The sequence below is a fragment of the Ctenopharyngodon idella genome, chromosome 10 (assembly GCF_019924925.1).
Source record: "Ctenopharyngodon idella isolate HZGC_01 chromosome 10, HZGC01, whole genome shotgun sequence".
Taxonomy (NCBI): domain Eukaryota; kingdom Metazoa; phylum Chordata; class Actinopteri; order Cypriniformes; family Xenocyprididae; genus Ctenopharyngodon; species Ctenopharyngodon idella.
The window spans coordinates 15,678,333-15,705,289 of record NC_067229.1 but is presented as its reverse complement, the minus strand read 5'-3'; the positions used below and the strand labels follow the sequence as shown (position 1 = coordinate 15,705,289).

At 35.0% G+C, this 26,957-nt stretch overlaps 2 protein-coding genes across 4 annotated transcripts; one reads left to right on the top strand and one right to left on the bottom strand.

Annotated features, from left to right (window-relative positions):
* The first annotated feature begins 5,186 nt into the window (after positions 1 to 5,186).
* Positions 5,187 to 11,164, top strand: mmadhca (metabolism of cobalamin associated Da). Of its 3 annotated transcripts, none has more exons than XM_051910522.1 (8): positions 5,187 to 5,284; positions 5,947 to 5,986; positions 6,072 to 6,216; positions 7,467 to 7,684; positions 7,764 to 7,872; positions 7,953 to 8,074; positions 8,959 to 9,045; positions 10,454 to 11,164. In XM_051910522.1, the coding sequence occupies exons 2-8, from the start codon at positions 5,978 to 5,980 to the stop codon at positions 10,664 to 10,666; spliced, it is 903 nt and encodes a 300-aa protein (XP_051766482.1). In that variant the 5' UTR covers positions 5,187 to 5,284; positions 5,947 to 5,977; the 3' UTR covers positions 10,667 to 11,164. The 3 variants fall into 3 exon arrangements, with proteins under 3 accessions (XP_051766482.1, XP_051766483.1, XP_051766481.1); XM_051910523.1 differs by lacking the exon at positions 5,187 to 5,284 and adding an exon at positions 5,293 to 5,475; XM_051910521.1 differs by lacking the exon at positions 5,187 to 5,284 and adding an exon at positions 5,478 to 5,501.
* Positions 10,792 to 25,119, bottom strand: cep70 (centrosomal protein 70). The gene is made up of 18 exons (XM_051910520.1): positions 24,975 to 25,119; positions 24,488 to 24,510; positions 23,966 to 24,065; positions 23,237 to 23,360; positions 21,839 to 22,019; positions 18,816 to 18,991; positions 17,605 to 17,664; positions 17,421 to 17,532; positions 17,260 to 17,348; positions 16,711 to 16,788; positions 16,547 to 16,643; positions 15,894 to 15,992; positions 15,066 to 15,224; positions 13,843 to 13,992; positions 13,597 to 13,765; positions 13,384 to 13,498; positions 11,161 to 11,240; positions 10,792 to 10,987 (listed from the first exon to the last, which is right to left on the bottom strand). Exons 2-18 carry the CDS (start codon positions 24,494 to 24,496, stop codon positions 10,929 to 10,931), a joined length of 1,857 nt encoding a protein of 618 aa, XP_051766480.1. The 5' UTR covers positions 24,497 to 24,510; positions 24,975 to 25,119; the 3' UTR covers positions 10,792 to 10,928.
* Positions 25,120 to 26,957: the final 1,838 nt, after the last annotated feature.

Sequence of the window (26,957 nt, the reverse complement as noted above, 5' to 3'; positions counted from 1 at the left end):
TATGCAAAATATTTCCTTTCAAAGTTCTCTCTCTCCTCCCCACGTCTTCTCATACTGTACTGCATCTGTTCCTCACTGTTAAGAGTATTCAAATTAAATGCTCTTTTCTTTTCTTCAGAATCAAAGCAGGGAAAGAACAAAACCCACCACACACAGATCAGAGGGGTGTGTTCCCCAGGACAGAGAGTGGTCTTCTGGGTACCGGCTGAACCGACAACCCCTGGAGCAGATACACGGCGCTTTGCACAAATTGAACTGACAGAAGCTTTTTCCACAGAACGTATAAAGTCCTGACTAGCAAAGAACTGTGTTGTCCGGTTATTTGGCAAGGCTTTTTATACTGAGCAAAAACTCTCTCAATAATGGTGTTTACTCATACTAAAATACAATGACAGTGTTTTCTGCACTACTATTCAATTCAGTGGCAATGCAACACTTCTTCTAAGGGGCTGTTTGTACGACAGCATTTTCAGCTAAAAACAGAAAACATTTTATGCGTTTTGGCTGTTCATTTACATGACAACAGCGTTTTCGTGGCCTGAAAATGCAAACTTTTGAAAACAGGTTTCAAAGTGCAAGTTTTTGAAAACAATACTATTGTCATCTCCATGTAAACTGCAAAAGCGTGAATCTGTGAAAACGGTGACGGCATGCACATGCGTATTACATGTTTAGTCTATCCACCTTATTTGTCAATGCGGAATTAAGGTATTTCTGTAAATGTGCGAGACTTCCGATTTATTAGCTGCTATAGGTAAATAATGGGAAGAATATCAAAGTGCAGTAAACTGTAAAAATAAGGTGGATAGGCATACGCGTTTGGAGCGAGTGCTCTGTATAAGAATGCGTATGCATATGCGCATAATCTTTCTTTACGAAAGTGACATCACAAACTACTTGTCAGGCATGTGTAATACAGCATTTTTAGTCATTTTCGCGGATCCGTGTGAACGGGGATAGTTTTGATAACGTTGTCATCTGTACAAAGAAAAAACTTTTGCATTTTTAGTACATCGTTGTCGTGTAAACGTACCCCAACTTGCTGTTATGTTGTACTTATGGCTTGTGAGACTTAGGGTATGTTTACACAACTACAGTGTACTAAAAACAGAAAAGTTTTTCCTTCGCGCTTTGCACGTACAGACGAAACCATTGTCAAAACAATCCTCATTCACAAGGATCTGGGAAAACGATTAAAAACGCTGTATTATTCTGCCAGGCCAGTAGTTGGCGATGTCACTTTATAAAGAAAAACTACGCACCTACAGACTGAACACATAATATGCATGTGCATGACATCAACGTTTTTTACAAATTCACATTTTTGTAAATTATATGGAGACAGTAACAGTATAGTTTTCAAAAACTTGCACTTTGAAACTCTCTTTCAAAAGTTTGCATTTTCAGACCACCAAAATGGCGTTGTTGTGTAAATGAAAGGCCAAAACGCATAAAAAGTTTTCTGTTTTTAGTTGAAAACGCTGTCGTGTAAACAGCCACTCTAATTACTCACTGTTTTTTTTTTTTTTATGAGTTTTTTTTTTTTTTTTTTGATAAAAATGGAATTTTATTTTATCTAAAAGACTACAAGACATTAAAAGTCAAAGTAAACATTTTTTGTAAGAAATGTTTTAAAAAATATGTATTAGTAAAATTATCATTTGTATTTCTTAATGGAACCGGAATAGTTCCTTGCAATTCCATTAAATGCCTTTGGCAGAATAACTAAAAATGTCAAGTAGTGCAACCAATGAAATCTGACTCTGAATGAATCACTTTCATGAACCAGTTCTTTTTAGTGAATCAAAACACACAGCTTACAACTTCCTGTTCCGTTGTATTTATGGTGTTACATTGCAAATCATCCAATGTGTTGTCAGACAATTTGATGATCAGAAGAATGTGAAACTTGAACTTTTAGGAGCCGTTTACGCAACAGCATTTTCAACTAAAAATGGAAAACTTTTTATGCATTTTGGCTGTTCATTTACACAACAACAGCAGGTTTGGCAGCCTGAAAACACAAGCTTTTGAAATCGTGTTTCAAAGGGCAAGTTTTTAAAAAAATGATACCATTATCGTCTCCATGTAAACAACAAAAACACAAAGTTATGAAAACGTTGATGTCATGCACATGCCTATTATGTGTTCAGTCTATAGGCGTGTAGTGTTTCTTTACAAAGTGACATCGCCAACTACTGGCCTGGCAGAATAATACAGCGTTTTTAATTGTTTTCGTGGATCCATGTGAACCGGGATCATTTTGACAACGTTGTTATGCACATGAAAAAAGCTAAGGAAAACTTTTCCATTTTAACACACCGTTGTCGTGTAAATGTACCCCAAGAAGCGTTCTAGAGACAGACAGCAGCATATTTTAGTCCAGAAGTGACTAGAGGGTAGAACGTAAACTCACGTCAGCTGTGAACCTTCAACCAGCTCTACGCACATCACACAAACACCTTCTAAATCTCCCCAAGAGCCCAAGAGTTTCTTGTCAAGGGTTAAACAAGTCAGGGTGTGGAAAGAGTTGGAGGAATGTGGTTCTTTTTCTTTTCAACCTTTCATCGGTGAAGCACATGTTGCTGAGGGGAAAGATTATAGTAAAGACTCGTTTCCTGTCAGTCAGCTTTGGTTCAAAGACCCGCTACGGTTACACTTTTATTTGCATGGGGAGAATAGGAATTAAGATTGCGCCATTTACCTGTAATGACATGGAAAGTTGGTTTTCAGCCTTGTGAAACCAACATCAGGCTTATCCCGAAAGTTCTCAAGCAGCTCTGTGGTACTTGTGAGTTTTGCGGCGACAGATGCAGTTGGTTCTCACAGCAAGCGACTATCGCGCTCCTCTGAGGGCTGCAAAATCAAATCAGGCGAGTTAATGAGGCTCCAGCAGCCCCCTACCATATCTCCTGAGAGAAAAAGAGAGGGAGGATGAGGCAGAGCAATGAAACGGCCCCGGAAAAGTGCTGATTCTTGGCACTGGGGCTCTCTGAGCTTGACAGCGCAGCAATAAAAGGCCCAGTTCTGACTTAGTGCGTTTGCACTACGCTCCCTGGACCAGAAATACGAGGAGTTTGAAGTCAAAACTGTCAGAGTGACCTCAATACACACTAAGGTCTGTGAGATCAGTTCATTTGGAAATTAACATGCTACAGACATGACACACCCATTTTTACTTCTGTAATGTGACATATTTTTGCATGAAACTGGACATTTATGGTGGAGAATGTAGGTATTTTAATGTCATCCATCATCATTGATTGGAATGTGATTATGTGGCAATCACAAACAATAATGGACCAAAAAGCTATCAGTTATCGCCTAATCCTTTTTTTTCAGGGCAAAAGCACACAGAAGCAGCTAAATCCGTTATTCGTTTAATATACTGTCCTACAGCTTAAAAATGTCCTTCAGACTCCATAATGGAGTTTCTAGTGTGATGAGAAGGAAGATATAATCATATACAGTTTAATATCTGCTGCAGACAAATGCCAAGTAATTAAGATTCTGATCACGACTCAGATTTGAACTAGCGCTGCTCCCTTGTCGTGTGTTATGAGACTCGAGCACAGCAGGCGATGGCTCTGAATTATATTATTTCTCATTTTTTGATCTGGAATATCTAGCCTGGTATATCTTTTGTATTTTTTTTTTGTTTGTTTGTTTCTTTTTGTCAAAAAAAAAAAAAAAAAGAAGAAGAAAAAAAAGGCACAAGCTTAATAGAAGTTGGCATTTATGATTCATTTTAATGAATCAGTTTGTTTTAATGAACAATTCATTGAATCATTGGACTCAAAGGAGTTCCCAGAAGGCTGCAATTTAATTACATAGACGAAAAAATCGTATAATTATAATAATAATAATTAATATTTTAATAAATCATCATGTCTGCCTCATTAATTTAACCCGAAATAAATTTCGTACAGCATTTACAAACGTTTGTGAGCGGATCAATAAAAAATACGCTTCAAAACAACGTGTTTGCGAACCGTACATCAGTAGGCTATATTGTTGATGTTTTCAATCTAAACAGTAGTTTCTAGCGAATATTAATTTACAATAAACGCAAAAACGCTTTCGTGTGCTTTTGAATGTTGACCTTGCAGTGCGGAGAGATGCGGTCACCCGTCGCAAAGACCTGCTGACCTGTTCGTCCCCGCGTCCAGATGCCAGATGGTGGCTGCTAGTGATGCAGATGCAAGTGTGCGTATGTGTGCAGAGTGTGTGAGAGAGAGAGACAGCAAAAGCCTCTGGCCCAAACCTCACTCCATTTCAACTCTGTTCTGAGGACACGTCAGTCTTCAGGGAGACACTCTGCCCCCTTCAAACAGGCTTTTCTGCCCAGCTGACATATTCGCCCTGTCTAACCTTCCAATGCAGCGACATTCACCTTATATGACAGCCTTCTACTCTTTCTTATACGAAAGCCCTCCGTTATTCTTCGACTTCTTTTACTTTCTCTTTTCATACCCGATGTTGTTTCCTGCAATTTTGTTTGCAATTAGTGCCATTAGAATTATATTTTTTGCCACAGTTGCAGAATAGCAAGCGTTTGCTATTGCTGACACCTAGTGGACGTAATCGTTCATCGCGTGCGTAATTGTGACGCAATCGACGAATGCGATTTCATAGTGGCTGCTGAAAATCGTCTGCGGTTAGAGGAAATTAATTACAGATAATAGAATGCAGTAGTAGTGGTAGTAGTAGTAATAAACACATTTCTAATAATCATTACCACTTCTCTATGTACTAAAAAATAAAGGCAAGACGAGCTGTAAAAAATACTATTTGAACCAGGACCTCCAATCGTTAGTCCACTAGGCTACAATTAAACCTGGTAAATTTTCTGTTTGATTTTCACAGTTGCATTTTTAGAATATATATTATAATAACAATATTTTTGTTTTGTGGTACTTTAAGATTGTTTTGCTGTACTGTATATTTATTATAATGAATATTATATTTATTAATATATTTTTTATTATTAGGCTATACACACGCGCGCGCGCAATAATAAAAATATATTTATTTAGATTTAATATATTTTTATTATTAGGCTATATATATATATATAATTTATACATTATACTATTATCAACATTTAAATTAAGTTACATTTCATTATAAAGTTATATAATTTATTATATTTAATTATATAATTTATTATTTTATTTATTTGTTTATTTTTTTTCGCTGCTTTTGTACTTTGCGGCGCTCCGTCAGACGTCATTACGTTCAGCGTGCGGACGTGATGATCAGCAGAACCTGAAGATAAACAGGGGTGAGTGAGTAGAACGCGTTGTCCTTTACCTTCAAAACACTGTAAAAATAACGACAAATCACGATTAAACCTGTGTCATATAGATCTATAATAACAGAAGTGCGTGTCGATGACAGTTTGACGCTAAAGTCACGTGTTAGTTGTGTTTTAATCGTGTTTGAAGTGAAAGCGAGCGGATCATAACAGTGTTGGTGAGGTGTTTACAAGCTGATTTATGGTGAAAACAAAAACACAGTTAACCTCTGACATGACAGTTTATACACATATACATGTGCATGTGACCGAGTTTTACATTTAACGTCAATTTATCAAGAGTGTGTCATTTAAAAGCAAGGAAAACAAGGACTTCTATAGATATTTTCACTGAATAATTTTTATTACAATATAACGTTTAGTAACACTGGCTCAAATATTTGCAAGTTACTTTATTATATTTATTTAACCTTTTTAAAACATTTATTGTAGTAATTTATATAAATTATGTATTTTATATAATAATATTTGTCTATGAGAAGCCACACCTTTCTTTTTACATGTATACATTTATTGTTGTATTTTACATTGTATATTATTGTATTTTTCATTATTATTATTGTCTTTTAATATGAAATGGGTTCAGTCCTTAAAATGAATGTTGTTGATATATTTGTTTGTTTTTCCAGGTTGAAGTGAAGTGGACTTGTGCACAGCATTATGGCGAGTGTGAGTGTTGTTCACTCAGTATCACTCATATCGTCCTTCATGTGTTTGTAACGCAGATGATCCTTCATGTGTTTGAATATTATAGGTGCTGTGCAGGAGGGTCAGACAGGTGAGCAAGTCGTCTGTCATTCACACACTGGCTCAGAGGATCGTAGCTGCCAGAGGGTTTTCAGCAGCGGGCTCGTCTGGATCAGATGAGCCGTATATAGCTGTACCATCTCAAAACTCAGGTGTGTAATGGACATTATGAAGGTTTCTGTTACATGAACATGGTTTGTATTTATTTATGTTGCTGTGAAGGGGCCATTGTACAGGATACATACAGGATTTTTCTTGGGAATTCTAAATAATTAATAATTCCAAATAAATAAATTATATATTAATATTACTAAGATATTAATATTTTTATTGTATTAATATATTTAACATTAATTGTGTAGTATACACTACCGGTCAAAAGTTTGGAAACATTACTATTTTTGACGTTTTTGAACGAAGTCTCTTATGCTCATTAAGGCTGCATTTGTTTCATAATAAATACAGAAAAAACAATAATATTGTGAAATATTATTACAATTTAAAATTATGGTTTTCTATTTTAATATACTTTAAAATATATTTATTTCTGTGATCATAGCTGAATTTTCAGCATCATTACTTCAGTCTTCAGTGTCACATGATCCTTCAGAAATCACTCTAATATGCTGATTTGATACTCAGTTATTATCAATGTTGAAAACAGTTGTGTTGCTTAATATTTTTTTGGAAACTGTGATACTTTTTTCAGGATTCATTGATGAATAAAAAGTTAAAAAGAACAGCATTTATTCAAAATATTAATCTTTTCTAACTATATAAATCTTTACTATCACTTTTTATCAATTTAACACATCCGTGCTGAATAAAAGTATTAATTTATTTCAAAAAAAAAGAAAGAAAAAAAAATTACTGACCCCAAACTTTTGAACGGTAGTGTATATTGTTACAAAAGATTTTTATTTTAAATAATTGCTAATATTTTTTAACTTTTTATTCACCAAAGAATCCTGAAAAAGTATCACAGGTTATAAAATAATATTAAGCAGCACAACTGTTTCCAACATTGATAATAAATCAGCATATTACAATGATTTCTGAAGGATCATGTGACACTGAGAACTGGAGTAATGATGCTGACAATTCAGCTTTGCACCACAGAAATAAATTATATTTTAAAGTATATTAAAATAGAAAACCATCATTTTAAATTGTAATAATATTTCACAATATTATTGTTTTTTCTGTATTTATTATGAAATAAATGCAGCCTTAATGAGCATAAGAGACTTCGTTCAAAAACATTAAAAATAGTAATGTTTCCAAACTTTTGACTGGTAGTGTATATATGCCATTTTGATTATAAATTGATACATTTTATCGTATTAATATGTTTTTATTTTTATATTTAACATTAAATGTTTGTTGATCGTTTTTCTGCCAGGTCCTAGGACAGTATGGCCAGATGAGACAATGGGTCCATTTGGGCCTCAAGATCAAAGGTTCCAGTTGCCAGGCAACGTGGGTTTCGACTGTCACCTCAAAGGTACCGAGTTACAGATGAGAGTCCCGGTCCACAGGACGGTCCCGGATGTTTTAAGCATCCCGTCCAGCACCGAGAGGCACGAGTTCATACTCGCTCAGTTTGTTAATGAATATCAGGTAAAAATCTGTTAAAACAATCATTCGTAATGCAGAATCCTTTATTCTTACAATGACTGAGTTGATTTGTGATGTTCAGGATAAAGAAGTTTCTCTCATGGCGCAGAGAGTCAGTAAAGCCGAACACTATTTCAATCAGTCAAATGTAGAGTGTTCCATGCATTCCTGTCCAGAGCTGCTGAAGAAAGGTACAAACACTTCATCTCATATAAAATACATCTTTAAAGTTACTAGAGCAGTTTTTTAATAATCAAATCTGTTTTGACAGAGTTGGAGCTGTTTTTCCCAGTGCTGCCTATGAGTCCCATTACTGTCGTCACAGTAACACAAAAGAACCAGAAGCTGGAAACAGAGGAGCTGAACAGAGATCAGGAGGAACTACTGGATAATGTGAGTTTGACTGGAAAATTACATAATATATGTTATATAGGCTTAAAAAAATATATATTAATTGCATTGTGAGATTTTATTTAAAAAAAACAAAAAAAAAACAGTAAGAAATAAAAAAAAAAATCAAGTTAAATATCTAAATGTAATTAGATGATAATGAAATATTGAGCATTAAAAGTGCTTGATTATCCTGAATTTAATTTAAAAAAAAAAAAGCAAAATATACACCACCTACATTTTTTTAATGTTTTTAAAATAAGGCCCCGTCCACACGGAGACGAGTTTAGCTGTATACGCAAAAATGTTGTATCGTATAGGCATATTTCTAAGCTTTACTAAAGTTTGTATACAGCGCACAAGGTTTATGCGCATGCTCCAAGTCCTATTCTTTGTTTTTAGTGTATCTCTATTGAAGAATTACAGTGTCCCATACTGATCTGTCATGTATACTACATCGTTTTGAGTCGTTTCAGTGGTTTCGTGTGTACGCAGATATTTCTTGAGACGAGGAAAAAAAAAAAAAAAGATTGGATAGGGAAAGCTCTGGCTTCATGTGGATGTAGCCTAAGTCTCTTCTGCTCACCAAGGCTGCATTTAAGCATTACTGCAGTCTTCAGTGTCACATGATCCTTCAGAAATCATGCAAATATGATGATTTGCTGCTCAAGAAATATTTATTATTATGAATGGAAAACAGATGTGCTGCTTCATATTTTTGTGGAAACTATGATTTATGTTGTTGTTGCATTTTATTTTGGTGTAGAATATGACCTGGATGTGGTTATGAGAAATTGTCCCATTTATTCTGTAAACTGTGAATTATTCCTTTTGGTGAATCTAAAATGTATGTTAAGACGGCTGACACATGTGACATCTCGTTGCAGTTTGTCAGTGGTGCTAAAGAAATCTGCTTCATGCTGTGGAGAGGAGGATACTGGGCCGATTTCATCAACCCATTGTCCGGGAAAGCTGTAAGTACCTTTATCTCTGTCGAAACATGCTTGGAACCTAGGGTACATTTACACAACAACAATGTACTAAAAACGGAAAAGTTTTTCTTTTGCATTTTTCGCATAACGTTGTCAAAACGATTCCTGTTCACACAGATTCGTGAAAATGAATAAAAGCTCAGTTTTATTTTGCCAGGCCATAGATAGTGGTCATTTTGTAAAGAAACACTATGCGCCTTTATACTACAGGGCTGTTGAATGCAATCTGATTGGTTGATCAACGTTCTAAGGTGTGCAATTATTTTCAGAAAAACGCACGGCTAAAGTAGTTCTAGGCAGGTCTTAACCGCATTACAGTTCCGTATCACTTCGCCAAATGATTTCAGTTATTTCAAAAGGTCCTTACAGCCTATAACAGCAAAAGAAACAAAACCCACAATGACACCGACCAAGCAAATAAATATAGTAAACTATAGGATGAAAACGACAAATTAGTGTCATGGTTTTTGCCACAAAATACATTTTATTGTGTCCTGAAAACGCATTCTCTCTCTCTCTCTCTTTCAAACGTACACACATACTGTATAACGTAAGTACGGACACACACTTGCACAGTTGTGTCAGCGCTGCTCTGACGAATTAATCAGTAAAATGTCTCACCAGCGAGGTATTAACTGTGCGATTCTTGAGGTAGATAAACTTATAGTTTTGTTTCGCTATTAGTAGAGACAGTGCTGCCATGACAGAGGCACAGACACTCAGGTAGGCTAATTCACATATGCTCGCTCTCTCTCTCTCTCTGCGTTAATAACTGTATCAACGGTATTCTGCTATCAAGGCTCAAGACTTCTGAAATGACGTTTTGGAATTAGCAACGGAGGCGTGGAATGAGATGCGTAAGAAATTAGTCCCACACACAAGAGTGTTTTAAGGACAAAAACCTGACCAATGTCTTGAAATACACCATCGAAACAATGTCTTGAGGTGTGGTAACCGTAGTATAAGCGGAATAGTTGACTCCAGGCCGTTGAATTCTTAGAAAATAATAATGCACACCTGAGGTGTAACGTCGTGGCCGCATTACCACCTCAGGTGTGCATTATTTTCTAAGAATTCAATGGCCCGTCATCAATTATTCCTTACATATACACGTGCATGATGTCACACGTTTTCAAATTCTTGTTTTTATAGTTTACACAGAGACGATAATGGTATCGTTTTCAAAAACTTGCTTTTTGAAACCCGTTTTCAGAAGTTTACATTTTCAGGCCCCCAAAATGCTGTGTAAATAAATGGCCAAAAAAAAAAAAACAGTTTTTAGTTGAAAACGGTGTTGTGTAAACACCCCCTAAAGGGTTTGTGTACATCCATCTATAAGTGGCTTAAAATAATATTTACAAATTCAGAACATGTATTTTTCTTATTGCAGTTTTTTGGCGATCAGACGGCGGACTCTGTTCTCCAGCAGGAAGTTCAACGTCATGCTGGCTTTCACATCGAGGACCTGGCGTCTTGTACGGTCATACGTCACGTTTCAAAGGGGACGTCTACTTTAACACTGATCACTAATGCGCCTTCCAACAGTCTGATCATGGAGAAACTTCTTCAAGGACACTCCAGCTCTTCAGAGGAAGGCGACTGATGGACGGTTTCAAACCTGCACAATATTTCTACCAAAAACAAGTACTGTTTCTTAACATGTAAGAGAGATTCTGAATGGCAACTTGCCAGCTGTGATGTTACAAAAATTGTGCTGTTATGAGCTGATTCAGAAAACACAAAGCAAAAATGCAAATTTATTTTTAAAATATAAACACTTACAATAAAATGTTGTCTAATACACAGTAAAACATTTAAATTCAGGTCTGAAACCACATGGTGCTTTACAACACATTAGCCTTTGGTCACGCCGTTGACTTGAGAGAACGTACAGTCGGTAAAACATCATCTAGAGTCGGGACGTCTGAAAGAGAGGAAACTGGAACTCAACTGGTGCCAAAACATTAATGTATGTCTGACAATATGATTTAGGATTTCGTGATTGAAGTAGTGCACTAGAATACAAATGTACTGTATGTACTTTTCATTTGAGTTTGACTGACTCTTGTTAACAACATGAATAAAGTTTGGTCTCACCCAGTGTTTGCAGAAGTTGAAGTATGAACGAGTGGAAAACTGGAAAGAATTCCTCATGTTCCTTTAGCTTGACAATGATACTGTGGGGAAAAAAAAACAAAGGTCACTATGATAACAATAGCTGTCTGTTGTTCACTTGCATTAAAGTTTCCAAATGATGCACTTTTGTGTAAATTGTTGCTGAAAACACTTGAACGCAAATTGATATTAACTTACCAAAATACCAAAAGATAATTTTACGAACATTTTTAAAGCAATCTCAAATTAAACTTGAATGCAAACGCAACTTTATATCTTTCCCTACCAATGGTTTTTTTTTTGTTTGTTTGTTTTTTTTAAAGCTGCCAGCTACCGCCAGCATTTTTTATCATTTTCAGAAAAATTTCATAGCCCCCCAGAATATTTTTTTTGTATGAATATCTGAACATGTAATATATCAAAAGAAAGAACAGAGCCTCTGATTTTAAACAAAAAACATTTTAACCAAAAAAAAAAAATTTATTCTAGCTTCATGCATGGATTTTTTTTAATCAACACTTGAATGTGGGTATTAAAAAAAAAAAAAAAAAGCTGAGAAAATCATGTTTTTTTTTCAAAGACTACAACAAGCATAAGAAATGCTTTTATCGCTTGTTTCTGCTTTTTTTGCCTGTGTTTTGATCTGGAGATTCTCTACTCTCTCAGAAAATGCATAATAGTGCCCCCTACAGTGTAACAGAAAACACAAAGTGGGAAAATTCAGTCAATGACGAAGAAAGAGGTTCTTTAAAAAAAAAAAAATGCTTTAATTTTATAAATTGTTTCTAGCTCATGTAAATTGATTCAGTTCAATGCTTCAATTTATGTAAGAAGGGTTTATAAAAAAATTTATTACAACAAAAATAAATGTTAATTACTAGATATAGATTTTTTTGGTAACACTTTATTTTTAGTGTCCTTATTACACGTTACACGCAGTTACTGTAGTAATAACTATAAATTATGCACAATTACATTCAACTAACCCTAAACCAAACCCTTATCCTAACCCTATAGTAAGTACATGTCGTTAATTATTAAAACTCATTACTTAAATGTACAATTACACTGTAACACGGACACCTTAAAATAAAGTGTATCCAATTTTTTAAATATTTTTATTATAACTGTAACAATATGATTTACAATGAACAATATATTTATGAAATTACTAACTTAGATGAGTAAATGCTGTGTAAAAAAACAAAAAAAAAACAATACCTAATGCATTAACTAATTTTAACAATTAACTATTTTTTTCCCCCAGTTTATGCATGGAATTAAATGTGAAAATTCATATATATTGTGTTTTTTAATAAATCATTTTTACATAAATTGAAGCATTGAATGTCAATTTAGATAAGTTGGTCACACTTTACAATAAAGTTCAGTTCGTTAATACTTTAGGTTTAAAGAACAACAGCATTTATTAATCAGGTAAATGTATTAATTTATACAACTTGAAATGTTCAGAACATTAACAAGTAGTGTTGATAAATGATGGGAAGAAAAAACCTAATGCATTAGCTAATGCTAACAAATTGAACCTTATCATAAATTGTTGCCTGACACATAGTTTTACCAAATGGTTTTACAAACATTTAGGGCTGCACGATTTATCGCACTATAAAAATATAAAATACTATATATATAGAAAAATATATAGAACTTATATAGAACTTAAACGCGATTATGGCTTAAACGCGATTGTTAGTGCAATTATGAAATCGCGAAGGCTGTGATTATTTTTTAATGCGCAGCTTGTCAATGAAGTATGGCTCCAAATGCTAATCCATCTGAAAGCACTGCGAGTTTGAATCGCTTATAATGTACATGTGAAAAAGCAACATGAGTCAAACATCTTTCCAGACAAGAGAAGCATTTATTAACATCTTGTCCAACAAAAGACAACATTTAATGACATGTTTTTACATCAAACTCACTTCATAATGACAGTTGAGCATCCTTCTGTGAGATGATGATCTACTTCTGCGGCAGGGCATATTTAGAGTTTCTGCGCAAGAGCACCCTCTGGCTTTGAGATGGAGAAGCATTTACTACTGATCACAGAGCCATACAGCTCTGACAAGCTGCACATTAAATAATCGCAGCCTTTGCCAAATCGCATGCGGTTTAATCGTGATAAATAGTGCAGCCCTATTCTGCATTGAGCACATCAAAAATTCTAACAAAAAATGGACATACCTGTCAATGTCGCTGCTTTCCAGAAGGCCGTAGAGCTCCGGACTGGCGACGTTTCCTGACTGGGACACAACCGCAGCTACCTTGTTGACAACCTCGCTAGGCGGCGCTCTATCATCTATCATGAGATATGACAACATTAATTCAGGAAGCTCATATGTCATGTAGATATGCACAGATCTCACTGGAGGCTTTCATAAATTTCAGTCTCAATACCCAAATCCAGAACATCTCTGAGGTTCCTCATGGCGTTGTTCATCTCGCCCAGCTTAGTGTAGACCTCATTCATGCGAGGATAGATTCCTGTCAGGGACGGGGCATCGAAGAGTTTCTGGAAGTGGGCAACCATGGACTCCAGGGTGTGTCTAGTGGGACTCCGCAGAACCTGAGGAATGTCGTGAAAATCATCAGCTGATGGATTATTAAGAATGCTAAGAAGAAATTTGCATTTAGGAAAAGCACCTTGTCATCTGATGCCGTCTCATTGAGAAGCGTGTCAACGATAAGCATCAAGTCTTCCACTCGGATGGAATCTGAAGATGTGGTTATGCTGCCCTCGGGCTGCCATGGCAACAACCTCTTCTCCAGTCTGATGAGGGCACGATGAAGATCCTAGTAATAAACCAAACCAATCACATTCAAACCGTGATTTCCTTCTGCTGTTAATGTGCGATCACATTAGCAATATTTCTGTGTAAGCTGTGTCGCTACACTATTGTTAATCTACAATGTACCTTTTTTGCCTGCAAATTCTAATTTTAATTTAACTAAAGGTGTGATCACATTTACCGTTTTTTAGCGAATTACATGGGTGAATTAGGATTATATGTGATTTTGTCAGTCCAATCAAATGGATTGAACATGATTATAATAATAATCAAGTTCAATTTACAGTATATGCAGATTTCACCAAGTATTCAACTGGTCCCGATTGTAAAGATTCCTATTGAAATGACTGGAATTACGCAAAGATTTGTCGCATGGTAAATCTGACCACACTTTTAGTTAAATTCAAATTTCGGCAAAGTTTTGTGAGCAAAAAACATACTGTCAATAGTGTAGCGATGTATGAAGTCACTTTCAAACCAAGTAGCTTTCTGCTGGTTAACGGAGCGATTCCAGGTAAATCTTTCACCCTCAAGCAAAGTTCCTAATCACATAGATTCCTATTGAAATGAATAATTTTTTTTTTTCAATGAAAATTTGTAGAACAACGATAATTTCCACCACACCTTTAATTAAATTCAAATTTTGGCAATGTTTTTTTTGCGAAAAAGGTGCATTGTATACGGTCAATAGTGTATTATGAAGTCACTTTCAAACCAAGCAGCTTTCTGGTAGTCAATGCAACAAATCCACGTAACCAACTTGCCTCAAGCAAAGTTCCTGATTGCATGGATTTCTATTGAAATGACTAAATTTCACCCACGAAAATTCGCTGAACAAAGCTAAATGTGACCGCAACTCTAGTTAAATTCATTGCCCAAGTCAGCGCCAATAGCCTGTTGCGCTTTGGGCGACCTGAGTTCAAGTCCCAGCTTGCGGACCTTTCCCAATCGCGTCCCCTGTCTCTCTCACACTTCACTTCCTGTCTACTCACTGACCTATCATAATAAAGGCAAAAACGCCAAAAATACATCTTTAAAAAAAATTAATTGCCCAAAGGTTAACTAGATTTTACTCACTGCTAGAGAGGTTAGTTGTTGGCTCCAAACTTCCAGGGTGGGAACAATCAGCTCAAACTCTGCCTCCCAGCCGAGCTGTAGGTTAGATTGAACACGCTGCCTCAGCAAACCCAACGGAGCCCTCGGATTGGTCAGAAAAGTGGTGATGTCATGTAGGATCTGCCAGATAAATCAGATCGTAATGATGTCAGAAAGGCATCGGCTATGGGATAGTAGCACATGTCATAAAATAGTATGATAAACAGTATGCATTATACAAAAAACATTATTGTCACATGATCTCATTTACACCACAGTTAATTCAGCCAGTTGTATACTAATTTCTTATTTTTCGTCAGACCAATCAAATGAGTCAAAAACACAATTTATTTGTCACATTGAAAGCAGAAGGTTGTTGAGCACATTGTGTTGTGGGATACATAATTCTACAACTGTACCTAGTTGTATAAACGTGGGGTCACAGTAGAAATATTTCGCAAAAATTTAGCCACAAAAAATGTCCACTGTCTATTGTCAATGGCACCACTCGTACAGAAGTCTCTTTTAAGCCAATCAGCTTTCAGTTGGTTAATGCAGTGAATTTGCCTAAAAACTTGAACCTGATGCAAAATCTGCATGGGGAAATCTTTCGTAGATTCCTATTAAAATGACTGGATTCCGCCCGTGAAAATTTGCCAAACAAAGGTAAATGTGACCACACCTTAACAAAATGGCATTAGGTCATATTTTATGCATACTGCATACAGTATACCAAAGAGTAGCATGACAATATGCTGTTTCTGTGATAAATATGAGCAAATTCAGATACAAATCAGATTTTAAGTTCACCTTCTCCAGTTTGGTGGCAGATTCAGCTTGTCTGCATCGAACTTTCAGCGCAGAAATGAGATGATTGACATTCTGAACTCCAAGTTCCTTACAAACATCCTAAAAAACAACCGGAAACATATAAACCTCTAAAATCTGATTCAAAGCAGTGTTATTTTAGTACCATTAAGAAACTATTATAGTTTTTATTCATATTTTGAATTTGTTTTTATTTCATTATCATCACAACTTTGGTTTAAGTTTTAGTAATTTTGTAGTGTGATTTTGTCATTTTTATTTTTTAATATGTCTCTAAAATTTTTAGTTCCGTTTTAGTTATTTTAGTGCATCAAGTGAATTGAAGTAAATGAAAATGAGAAATGCTGCCTAAATAAATGAAGAAAAAAAAAAGAAAAAAAAAATTGCAATTACTGGGTGAGGATTTTTAATAATAATAATTTAAAAAATTATTTTTGAAAATTTTGAAAAATCTAATCAATAAAAATAAGCCTCCTCAAAATAATAATAATAATAATTGGCAGGGTTACTTGTGATCAATGACTTCCAGTTGTTCACAATTACTAAACAAATTCTAATATAAATAATACATATATAAATAAATATATATATATATATATATATATATTAAAATAGTAAATACAAATCTCACACACCATAAGGTGTCTCTTGCAGGTGGATGCGTCCAGGTGCTGGATGCTATCTGTGTTTAGCGTCTCAGCCGAGTCCTGCGTATTGAGTGCTTGAGATGACCTGTTCAACAAGTAATTCATTAGCCTGATTTATTAGAAGAACGGTGTTTGTTCATTGCAGAACTTACCTGATGTTGCTCTGCTGAATTATTCGGTCCAAGCGTCTCAACTGCTGTTTGCAGGTCTTGAGTTCTTTTATGGTGGGTCTAAAATATGTAACATTAAAAATGTCACCAAATGAAAATATAAACCAATTGAAACAGTTGGATTCCGGAAGTAAAAACTCCATTTTCTCCATAGGTAACTTAGAAACATTTAAAGACAGACCTACTGTGATCTAGAGCTACTGTTTCAAACTTATTTTTAAAATAATCGTATTAAACAGTGGAATATCTGGTGAAAAACTACATTAAAAAGATAAATGTGTCAAAAGAGCTCTTTAGCTCCACCCATTCCCAAGAAGCACTGCGAATGAATTTTCAAATCAAATTTTGTAATGTTTTGACTCACTTCATAGCTGGTTGGTTTGGTTCATGGCTTATGACGCTTTAACAAGGACTTTTTTTTTTTTTTTTTTTTAATCCCTATGGTAGAAATGAATGGAAAAAATACATCCGGAAAAAGTGGACAGGCACTGTTGCAATCTATAGTCAAATCTCCAAAAATCTGGTCTCAACCTGGACTCCAGATCTTCTTTTAACCGCTGGATTTCGGTCCTGAGTTCTTCTCGCTGGGCTTTGGTCTCCTTCAGCTGCTCCTGGTATGACTGCAACCATACAAAACCATGTTTACATGTCAAGACAGAGAACAGAAATCAAACATTTATTATTAATCATACCTTCAAAAGGGCTTTGTAGTTGGAGGAAGAGTCAATGGCAACTTTCTCCACTGTGGATCTGCTCTTCTGGGAGTTTGAGGAGTCCTTCTCTCCCGAGCTGCTTTTATACAGTCTGCAGGAAAACAAGACTGATGTTTGAGAAGCTTTACTCAATAATTACAATTAAAAGAATTCATACACTTACTTTAATTCATTACGTAGCTGTTGCATTTGGGACTCGTAAACATCAATGATGTCCAAAATCCTTTAAAGAAACAAAAACAGTGTCAACTTCTGCAAGCCCAGAAACAAATGGCCTTTCCTCTGGCAGCAACTGTGATGATTAAAAAAAAATATATATATAAATATATATAAATATATAATGATTTAAAAATGATTAAATGATTAAGTATAGAAGTCAATAAAATTTAAAAAAAAATTGCCCAAGGCAGGGTTACTTTTGAACCAATGACTTCCAGTTGTTCAAAATTACTAAAAAATGTATTGAAAAATGTAAAAATTCTAATTTAAATAATAAATATAAAAATAAAATATAAAAATAAATAGAAATGAATTAAAAAGTGAAATTTGTATTTTTTTTATACATCTATAGTATAAAATAAACTAACCAAGGCTAATGATTTCCAGTTGTTCGCAATTACTTGGTGAGGATTTTTAATAATAATCATTTAAAAAAATTAATATGATCTTTGACTCCTTTTTTAAAAATTTTGAAACATTTTAAACAGTACAAATAAGCCTCCCCAAAATAAATAAATAAAAATAATTTGCAGTGTTACTTGTGACCAAGTTATCTAATTTAAATAATAAATATACAAATAAAATAAAAATATATTAAAATCATAAATATAATAAGTACAAAAAAATAAGAATTATAAAACTGATAGATTTAAATTATATGTATGTAATTAAAATAAAATTTAATCAAAAAAATAAATTATAAATAATTTTTGAAAAAAAAAAAAAAAAACTACATTTGACCAGCGACTTCCGGTTGTTAACATTTATATAAAGAGATTTATAAATTATTTTTGAAAATTTTGTAAAATTCTAATTAATAAAAATAAGGTCTCCAAAAACAATAATAATGGTAATAATAATAATATTAATATTGCCCAAGGCAGTTACTTTTGACTGATGTCTTTGAGTTGTTCACAATTACTAAAACAATTCTAATTTAAATAATAAATAAAAAAACACGTTTGAAAATAGAAAAAATAAAAAATAAAATAGAAAAATAATAAAATATAATAAATTAAAATAATAACAGTCAAACAGAAATGCCTATAACATTTTAAGACTGTATTAATTTCCATGACATAAACACACAGCTATAGAAATAAAACAGCATGTGTAGAAAATTGTAATTTCTGCCCGATCCCATGATCCACTCACTGCTGGTCGGTGGTGGAGTTGTGTCGGGCTGATCTGCGGTGGATCTGTTGGAAGGCCTGGTTCTGTCGGGCTACACGTCTCTCCTCGTCCCGCACAACGTCCTGGAGCTTCTTCTGCAGATGAGATACCTGCTCCTTCTCCTGAGAAAGCTTCTGCTCCAGAGACTGACACCGCTTCTGCACAGACACACAAACCAACAACCACCGTTAATGTACAGCTTTTCAATGGCCAATACTGACATCTAGAAAGCAGATCATTTAAAGGTACAGTAAGTGATTTCTGAGAAACGCTGTTGAAAGTGGATCGGACCGAGAAGCACAACATACTTGTAGCCAATCAGCAGTAGGGGGCGTGTCCGCTCATTATGGGGAGGAGAGAGAGTGAGCAAGAGGGAGATTTGAAGAAAGACTGTAGAAAGAGAGATGGCCGAGGCCCTGTTTCCACTTGGTATTAAGATGCGTTTCGGTCGATCGGATTACAAGTGGACGAGGGAGATCCCCATTTACACCTGGTGTTTTAAACCGTCTCTTTTGTCCCTTTTCGACCACTTCTGTCCTGATTTCTTCAAGGTGAGGGTCTATGTATGGTTTTTTCCAGATCTTTCGATCTAATGGACGAAATAACTTAGTTCCTCCCATGCTCACGAGCACATCGAGCAACAAGTTTTCTCCATCAACGTCTATCCATCGCAGTGGATGCGGCTTCATCCCACGACATATCGATGAGTTTAAGGTCGGCTATGAAAGTGCAGCACCAGGTAATACAGGGTCAACCACGTCCGCGTTTACCACCTGGTGGGATCTAGTTCATAGCCACATGAGGGAGGACGAAATAAGCTTGCGCAATTTACATATGAATGCGAAAGGAGACAATGGAAAAACACACGGAGAGCAGTAGCTTTTGTTTCTGCTCTGATAGCCACGAGATCTCGCTGAACGCGGTGAGTGTGTGTTAGAAATCAGGAATGGTGAGAGAACATTGTGTTTAGTACATTTTTTGTTTTTAAACCAAACTTGGGTCTTCAGCCGATAAAGTTTAAATCCCGTCTGGCTAGCATGCTTCCCATAATGTTTAAGCACTGAAGGTCCTTCCCATTCAAAATTTTCGCACATTAAAAAATAAATACGACCTCACATTGTGTCAATCACGTTTACACACTGCCTCTGAAACTTTCGTCTGTCATAAAAAAATCGGATTGGGTTCAATTTTCGTTTTTCTCATCTGTAGCAAGCATTTTGAGAGGTTTTTTGACAATTCAGAGCCGCCATACAAGCGAATGCCAAAATCCAGAATGCCATCTGACAAGTCAAGCTGATCCACTTCATCTCGCAGCAAAGCACTGTATGACAAACAAAGTGAGGGAATAGAAAGAGACGGAATATAAAGACAAATTGTGGCAGATGATTGCGGAACAGCTTGGAAAACAGGATAGGTACCAATCCCAGGACTGGATGGACCCAATATTTCCTCTTTCTTTTTCTCTTTTTAAGAAGAGAGAGGACGACAAAATCATCCTCACTGCTTGAAGACTCGATTTTGTACTGTTTTGCGAATTTTTTCACAACAGATTAATTAATAGGCATCGGACTCAGTTTGCAAGGTTTCTGTGCATGACAAATTTTTAGGATGACGAATACGAAAAAATGCATACGAAAATTTTGGACTCGATCAGTCTGGAAGGACCTTAAAGGGTTAGTTCACCCAAAAATGAAAAATTTGTCATTTATTACTCACCCTCATGCCGTTCCACACCCGTAAGACCTTCGTTAATCTTCGGAACGCAAATTGAGATATTTTATAGTGATGGCCGATTTCAAAACACTGCTTCAGGAAGCTTCGGAGCATAATGAATTAGCGTGTCCAATCAGCGGTTCGGAGCGCCAAAGTCACGTGATTTCAGCAGTTTGGTGGTTTGACACGCGATCCGAATCATGATTCGATACGCTGATTCATTATGCTCCGAAGCTTCCTGAAGCAGTGTTTTGAAATCGGCCATCACTAAATAAGTCGTTATTTTCTTTTTTTGGCGCACCAAAAATATTCTTGTCGCTTTATAATAATAATATTGAACCACTGTACTCACATGAACTGATTTAAGTATGTTTTTAGTACCTTTATGGATCTTGAGAGAGGAAATGCCATTGCTCCCTATGTAGGCCTCATGGAGCCATCGGATTTCAACAAAAATATCTCAATTTGTGTTCCGAAGATTAACGAAGGTCTTACGGGTGTGGAACGGCATGAGGGTGAGTAATAAATGACATTATTTTCATTTTTGGGTGAACTAACCCTTTACGTCAGTAGGTGGTCTTTTGCGGCTGTTCGAACACATTCAACCACATGAGCATCTACACTACGAAAGCAATCCGGTCGAATGTATTTCGGCTACCTCTGGAAGTGGTCGAAAGTGGACAAGCTCAAAAACTTTACACCCCGTTTACACCTGTATTTAGCGTCGTCCACTTGTGATCTGATCGACCAAAACGCATCTTAATACCAGGTGAAAACAGGGCCTAAGAAACAATACAAAAGAGAAAAGGTCAGAAGAATATCACTGGAAAAAGAAGGGTTTTGATCAGCCGTGTTAATATCGGAAAAGCTTTCCAGCACTGGAGAGACCTAACGGACACAGAGGTTGCATTGTTTCTGCTCCATACGTGAGTAACATTGGTTTTGCCGTTTCACAGAACCAAGATATGCTCTTGTTGTACTTTTAGCTATAGTAACAGGACCGTTTTGAGTGTCATTGCTTGTCTGGAGCTGCTGGCGACTAAGAACCAACTCTTGCTTGTATATACTCTTATACTGTATATACCCTTGTCATTTGCTCGTCATCTTCGCTTTATTTTTCACAAAGCATTATTTTGCTTCGCTTCAGCTATGATAAACATCCACTTTTGCAGTGTGTGTTTGTGCACTTTGGGGGAGGGGCAATGAAGGTAGGGGAGTGTTTGTTTGGGTTGATTTCAAATATAAACATTGTTTCTTAGAAATCGCTTACTGCACCTTTAATGCATGAATACCTCAGCATCTTTCTTTTCCTGTTGCAGCTGTTGGAACTGGCCATGCTGCTGGGCCGCTTTACTGATGTACGAGTCCTCTAGGTCTTGAACTTTGACCTTCACCCCATCCAGGATGCCCTCCAGCTCGGCAGCCCTCTGAGACTGATGGGCGGCTCGCGCCTGATGCTGCTGCACTTCCTCTCTGAAAATGACAAAAGCATCTTCATATGCTCTTTGCTAGTTTTTGCACTTCCAGTTTGCATAAATCAGCTGTGTTGTGGAATGAGCAGGGAACACATCTGTCCTGTCAGCTGATCTCATTTCCCTCTACTCATCTCACATTATATCGTATTACAGCAGGTGGTCAGCACCACTACCGTTTACATTATTGAGCATGTGCTTGACAGAAGTGACATGTCCAGGAGCCTCCTTGGAGAAAAAACGTGCTAAACAATTTATATATTAAAGAGTCATTTGAATATCTACAAAATGCCATTCAAGAAAGGAGTGAAAAACATGTGTAGGTAAAGTGAAAGTCTCCCAGTCACATTTCATCCCAAAATTATGTTTTGCATAAAGAAAACAAAGTCTACTTTTTTAAGAGAACAAGGTTTTTTTTTTTATTGTGACATTATTTTAATGAAAATGATCATCCCCGCAATGGTATTTTTTTTTTAAAATTAAAATCAGCATAATTTAAAGTCAGTACTACATATTAAATGGATTAAAACTCAATTTAATTTAAATGTTTTTTATTTATTTTTTTGCATTAATAATGAAAATTGTCATATAAAAAATATTGTCGCAGTGCAAGCAATTGTAATGGCTCAAAAATACTTTTCTTTATTTTCTTAATGCGAAATATAATTGACTATTTAATTCCTTTGGTTTAGAGGTAAAATGTGATCAGGGAAGGTTTTAATTTAATTTAATTTTTTTAATTAAAATAAAAAATACATTTAGTACAACATGTTCAAGTATTATGAATAAATTATAATAAATTTTTTTTTCATGTAACTATTTTTAATTATTAATTATCAAACCAAAATGACTGTTGATATTATATACTCTTTTTATCTGATTTTAATCATGAAAATTAGACTTTAATTTTGGCATTACAGTAATGTGAATTGGGGGGAAATGTGTTTACTTGTCATAGAAATAATATCACAAAGCAATATATATATTATTATTTTTTTTTTTTTTTAAACAAGCTTAATTTTCTTTAAGCAAAATATAATTTTGTATTTTTTTCATTTTAATGTGAAAAATGACCCGGATATAGTAACAGGTATCGTTAAATTTACTGTACTAAATAAATCTTATGTCATAACCCAAAATATAAACATAATAAAGACTCTACTACATTACAGGTATAATAGAGCACATTAATTATGCATCTATGAATGATAGACTCACTTTAACTGGCTGTTGGACTGAATGAGCTCTTGAATTAGACCCTGTCTCCTTTCAGAATCCGACAGCATAGTCTTCAACATCATGCGGAAGTCAGACGCAGACTTACGCTCTAACAAAACCAAATCTAAACAACAAACACACAACATCACAAAAATGCACTGACACAGAAATGTTGGTCAATACCGATAATTAACAATTATTTATTTGGTTATGGTCGATAACAACAATGATGACTGATATCATATATCTATACTGTTTTTGTTTGATGATGTTTTAATTATTTATCAAATTAAATTAAAACCCTAGAATATGCACTTCTAATAAAAAAAAACACTACTATTGGCCTTTTATCAGCATAAACATATAAAAGTTTTTATCATTTTATTCAAAAGAAATCAAACATCTAAACTTTATCATTTATATAGCCCTGATTTTATCTGTCAGTATTTGCTGATAATCATTTATAACAATTGTATAAAACAATTATATGCCAAATTGACCAATATATAGTATATATAGTCAGTAACATATTGTACAATTAACAACTGTAAAAACAGCTAAATATTGAATAGACATATTCAATCACTAAAAATAGTAAAATGTCCAAATAAATGTTATTGAATTATTGAGCTCAAAAATTCATTTCATATTTAAATTATATATTTATATATAATTTAAATATATGTATATATAACATGAAAATATCAGTGTAATTTTTTAAAACATTACCTGCAAGGTTCTTGTTCTCTGTTGGATCTGCAAAGTTGACAGGTTTGAACCCATGATGCTGCAGCAACCTGTTCACAGCATCCCACTCTCTCTGCTCCTGCTGCAAGAGCATTGTAACATGTTATAGTGAAATGCATTATTACACGTGACCTCATGGCATAAACTAATGCATGCTGAAACATCAGAAATAACTGCAAACATATCTGAATAGTCTCAATTTTTCTACCTGAAACTGGCTGTAGGTCCACAAAAACACATATGTTTTGTCCCTGGACTGCAATGCTGCAGTCAAAGCTTTTCTATCCATCTTTATCTATGCCAATAACACATGAACTACGAGCTATAACACTATTTTAAGCATCTTCTCGTGTCTTCCACCTTTCCTCCGTTCTGATCAGCACTGCAAACCCTTTTATCCATCCACAGCAGGTGGAGGGAACTGATACAGATCGGATTACTATCCCTCCTATCAGAAAGAACAATAAGAAACACCTCCACATGATGGAAAGAGAGACTGCTCACCTGCTCCATTCTGAGCTGAAACCCTGTAAGAAAATAGATGCATGTTTAGTTTGTAATGCACCTGGATGGAACTGCATTTACAGACATGCATTGAGTAAAGTGACATGAAATTGGTTTGTCAGTTTGTGTAAGACATGATATTAAATGCTAATCCTAGGCACTTCAGGGAATACTATGATATTACCATGGTATATGTCAACTAAAACTCATGTTCGAAGACTTACTAACAAACTCATACCATACTATGATTTTCTCGGAAGTAAAGTAACTTAGTACTATTCTAAATAAAATACATTTCAATACCATGGCAAAATATGGTACTGGAATATCCAAAAACATGGTATACCATAGTACACAAAATATAATCAGTATAAACACTGCAAGAAAAACTGTGTCTACAAATGCGGCTTGAATTACATTTACATAAAATGCTTCAAGCTAAATTAATCTAAACCATATTTTTCAGCACTGACGAAAAAATACTAACCTATTACACCTTCAATTTATAATTTTATAAACGGAGAAACTGTTGTTTCAAATAACAGCGGAAACTGACATGGACGAAACTCTTCCCGGATTTAGACCAATAGGAGTACAGAATGATTAAACCACGCCCATTACGTAGTTTGCGCCTCTGTACTGACGTTTCCCTCTTAAAAACAGGCTTGTATTTGTAGTGATGTTACTAGTGTCCACTAGATGGCTGTAGAGGCTGTGCTTTTGAATATGGACAACCATTAAAGCGATTTAAAATAAGGTATTATTTTATATTATGGAAATATATTGTACAATATTTAATATTATTTATTTATTTATTAATAATAATGTAATAATAATATTTAATAAAAGCACCAGTTGGAATTTATTGGGGAATTAAAATGCCTTGTTTGATAATAGTGGCCACATATCAAAATTGACATGAAAATGCAAATATGACCTGTTCCATAATCAGTTTTAACAGACAGCATTATTGAGCCTCTGATCTCATTGCACTTCCAAATTTACGGATTTTGTGGCATTTCATGTTGCTATTCTTGTAATGTGCAGCCATGGTTTGGAAAGGGCAAACCAACCTCTGGATGAAGGTCAGCATACAAATCTCACCACTATCTGAAAGAAAGAGAGAGAGAGAGAGAGAGAGAGAGAGCGTTCAACATCTATTTGCACAATTCATGTCTAAACCCATTCAGAAATTTACCTTAAAATGTCCATGAGCAAATAAACATCAATAGAAGATATAAGAACTTCCAAGCAGCAGCATCACTATATGTAGGAAATTTACAAGACAAATATTTTTACATCTGTAAAGTAGCAATAACATACATTTGATTTAATTTCGTATTATTTTAATACGAATTAAAAAAAAAAAAAAAAAAGCAATTCAGGTAAGATAGGTCACATAGGTAATAAAAAGGTTCAAATTAAAGGGTAACATTTTCAAAATGATTTTGCATATGAAATAGAGTTACGTCAGAGACTATAGGTATATACGTAATAACGTAACTTCTTCAAACCGCTTCAAACTGAAATGATGGTGGAGAAGCCTCGAGACTGTGAGCACGCGCAATGACATTCCCGCCTTGGATGCATCATGAAGACGACGCATACAAATTACGTGAGTGAAATAATGGTTATGAATAAGAAATATTAGGTTATATGTGAGATAAAAGATTGTCATATTTAAAAATTTGAGTTTTGTCAGCATGAAAAACGTACCATCGCAATCCCTGGGGCGAAAACTTCCTTTCCTGAGGCGAAATATGCCTTGCATCTGAAAAAGTGAAAATTACTAGGGTAAGGTTAACTACACAAAAGTCCCAAAGTTATTACAATTATTATCACTGCTGTAAATGAATTAATATCAGGCCTCCTTCAAACAGTGAATGTCAGAGTTACATCCTATTTTTGAGTAGCTATTCTGTTATTTTTTAATTTACTAATTTATTCACTTCTTTTCTGTGCTATGTTAAAATTATCCATGTTTTTATTATAGTAAAAGTGTAATCATGTTTTTTGGTGAATTGATTACCATTTGTATAACCACAGTTTTACTACAAATACCACGGTTAAACTATGGTTAGTGTAGCAAAACCATGTTTAATTTGTGGTCATGGTTTAACTATAGTAACCATGGTTTTTTGGTTTTATTAGTAGTAATGGTTAATTTCATGTGGAACTACATTCTTAGACAGAAGCACATTTCTTCATCCTGACATGTTGAGCAGGTAGGTCATGTTTTCAGCACCAGGTGAAAGATTCACGTTGATGCTCCATTAACTCAGGTAAGATGCTCTTCCTCCGGTGTCTGTTCTCCGGTCTGTTGACATTAAAAGGCCCGGACGGTCCATTAAGTAGTTTAATGGCGGCAAATCGAATGAATAAACGAGCTGTGACAAATGAATCGAGGTGCAGAGGTTTCTGGATTAAAGACACAAGCAAATCAAAGTTATCACAACAGTGTAGACCAACT

What these genes read in the sequence shown, in the direction of transcription:
- mmadhca (XM_051910522.1), top strand. An exon ending in AGTTTGTTAATGAATATCAG is followed by an intron (nt 7,685 to 7,763) that starts GTAAAAATCTGT and finishes TGTGATGTTCAG; the next exon opens with GATAAAGAAGTTTCTCTCAT. An exon ending in ACCCATTGTCCGGGAAAGCT is followed by an intron (nt 9,046 to 10,453) that starts GTAAGTACCTTT and finishes TTCTTATTGCAG; the next exon opens with TTTTTTGGCGATCAGACGGC.
- cep70 (XM_051910520.1), bottom strand. An exon ending in CAGTCCAACAGCCAGTTAAA is followed by an intron (nt 22,020 to 23,236) that starts GTGAGTCTATCA and finishes TGTCATTTTCAG; the next exon opens with AGAGGAAGTGCAGCAGCATC. An exon ending in CAGCTACGTAATGAATTAAA is followed by an intron (nt 17,533 to 17,604) that starts GTAAGTGTATGA and finishes GTTTTCCTGCAG; the next exon opens with ACTGTATAAAAGCAGCTCGG.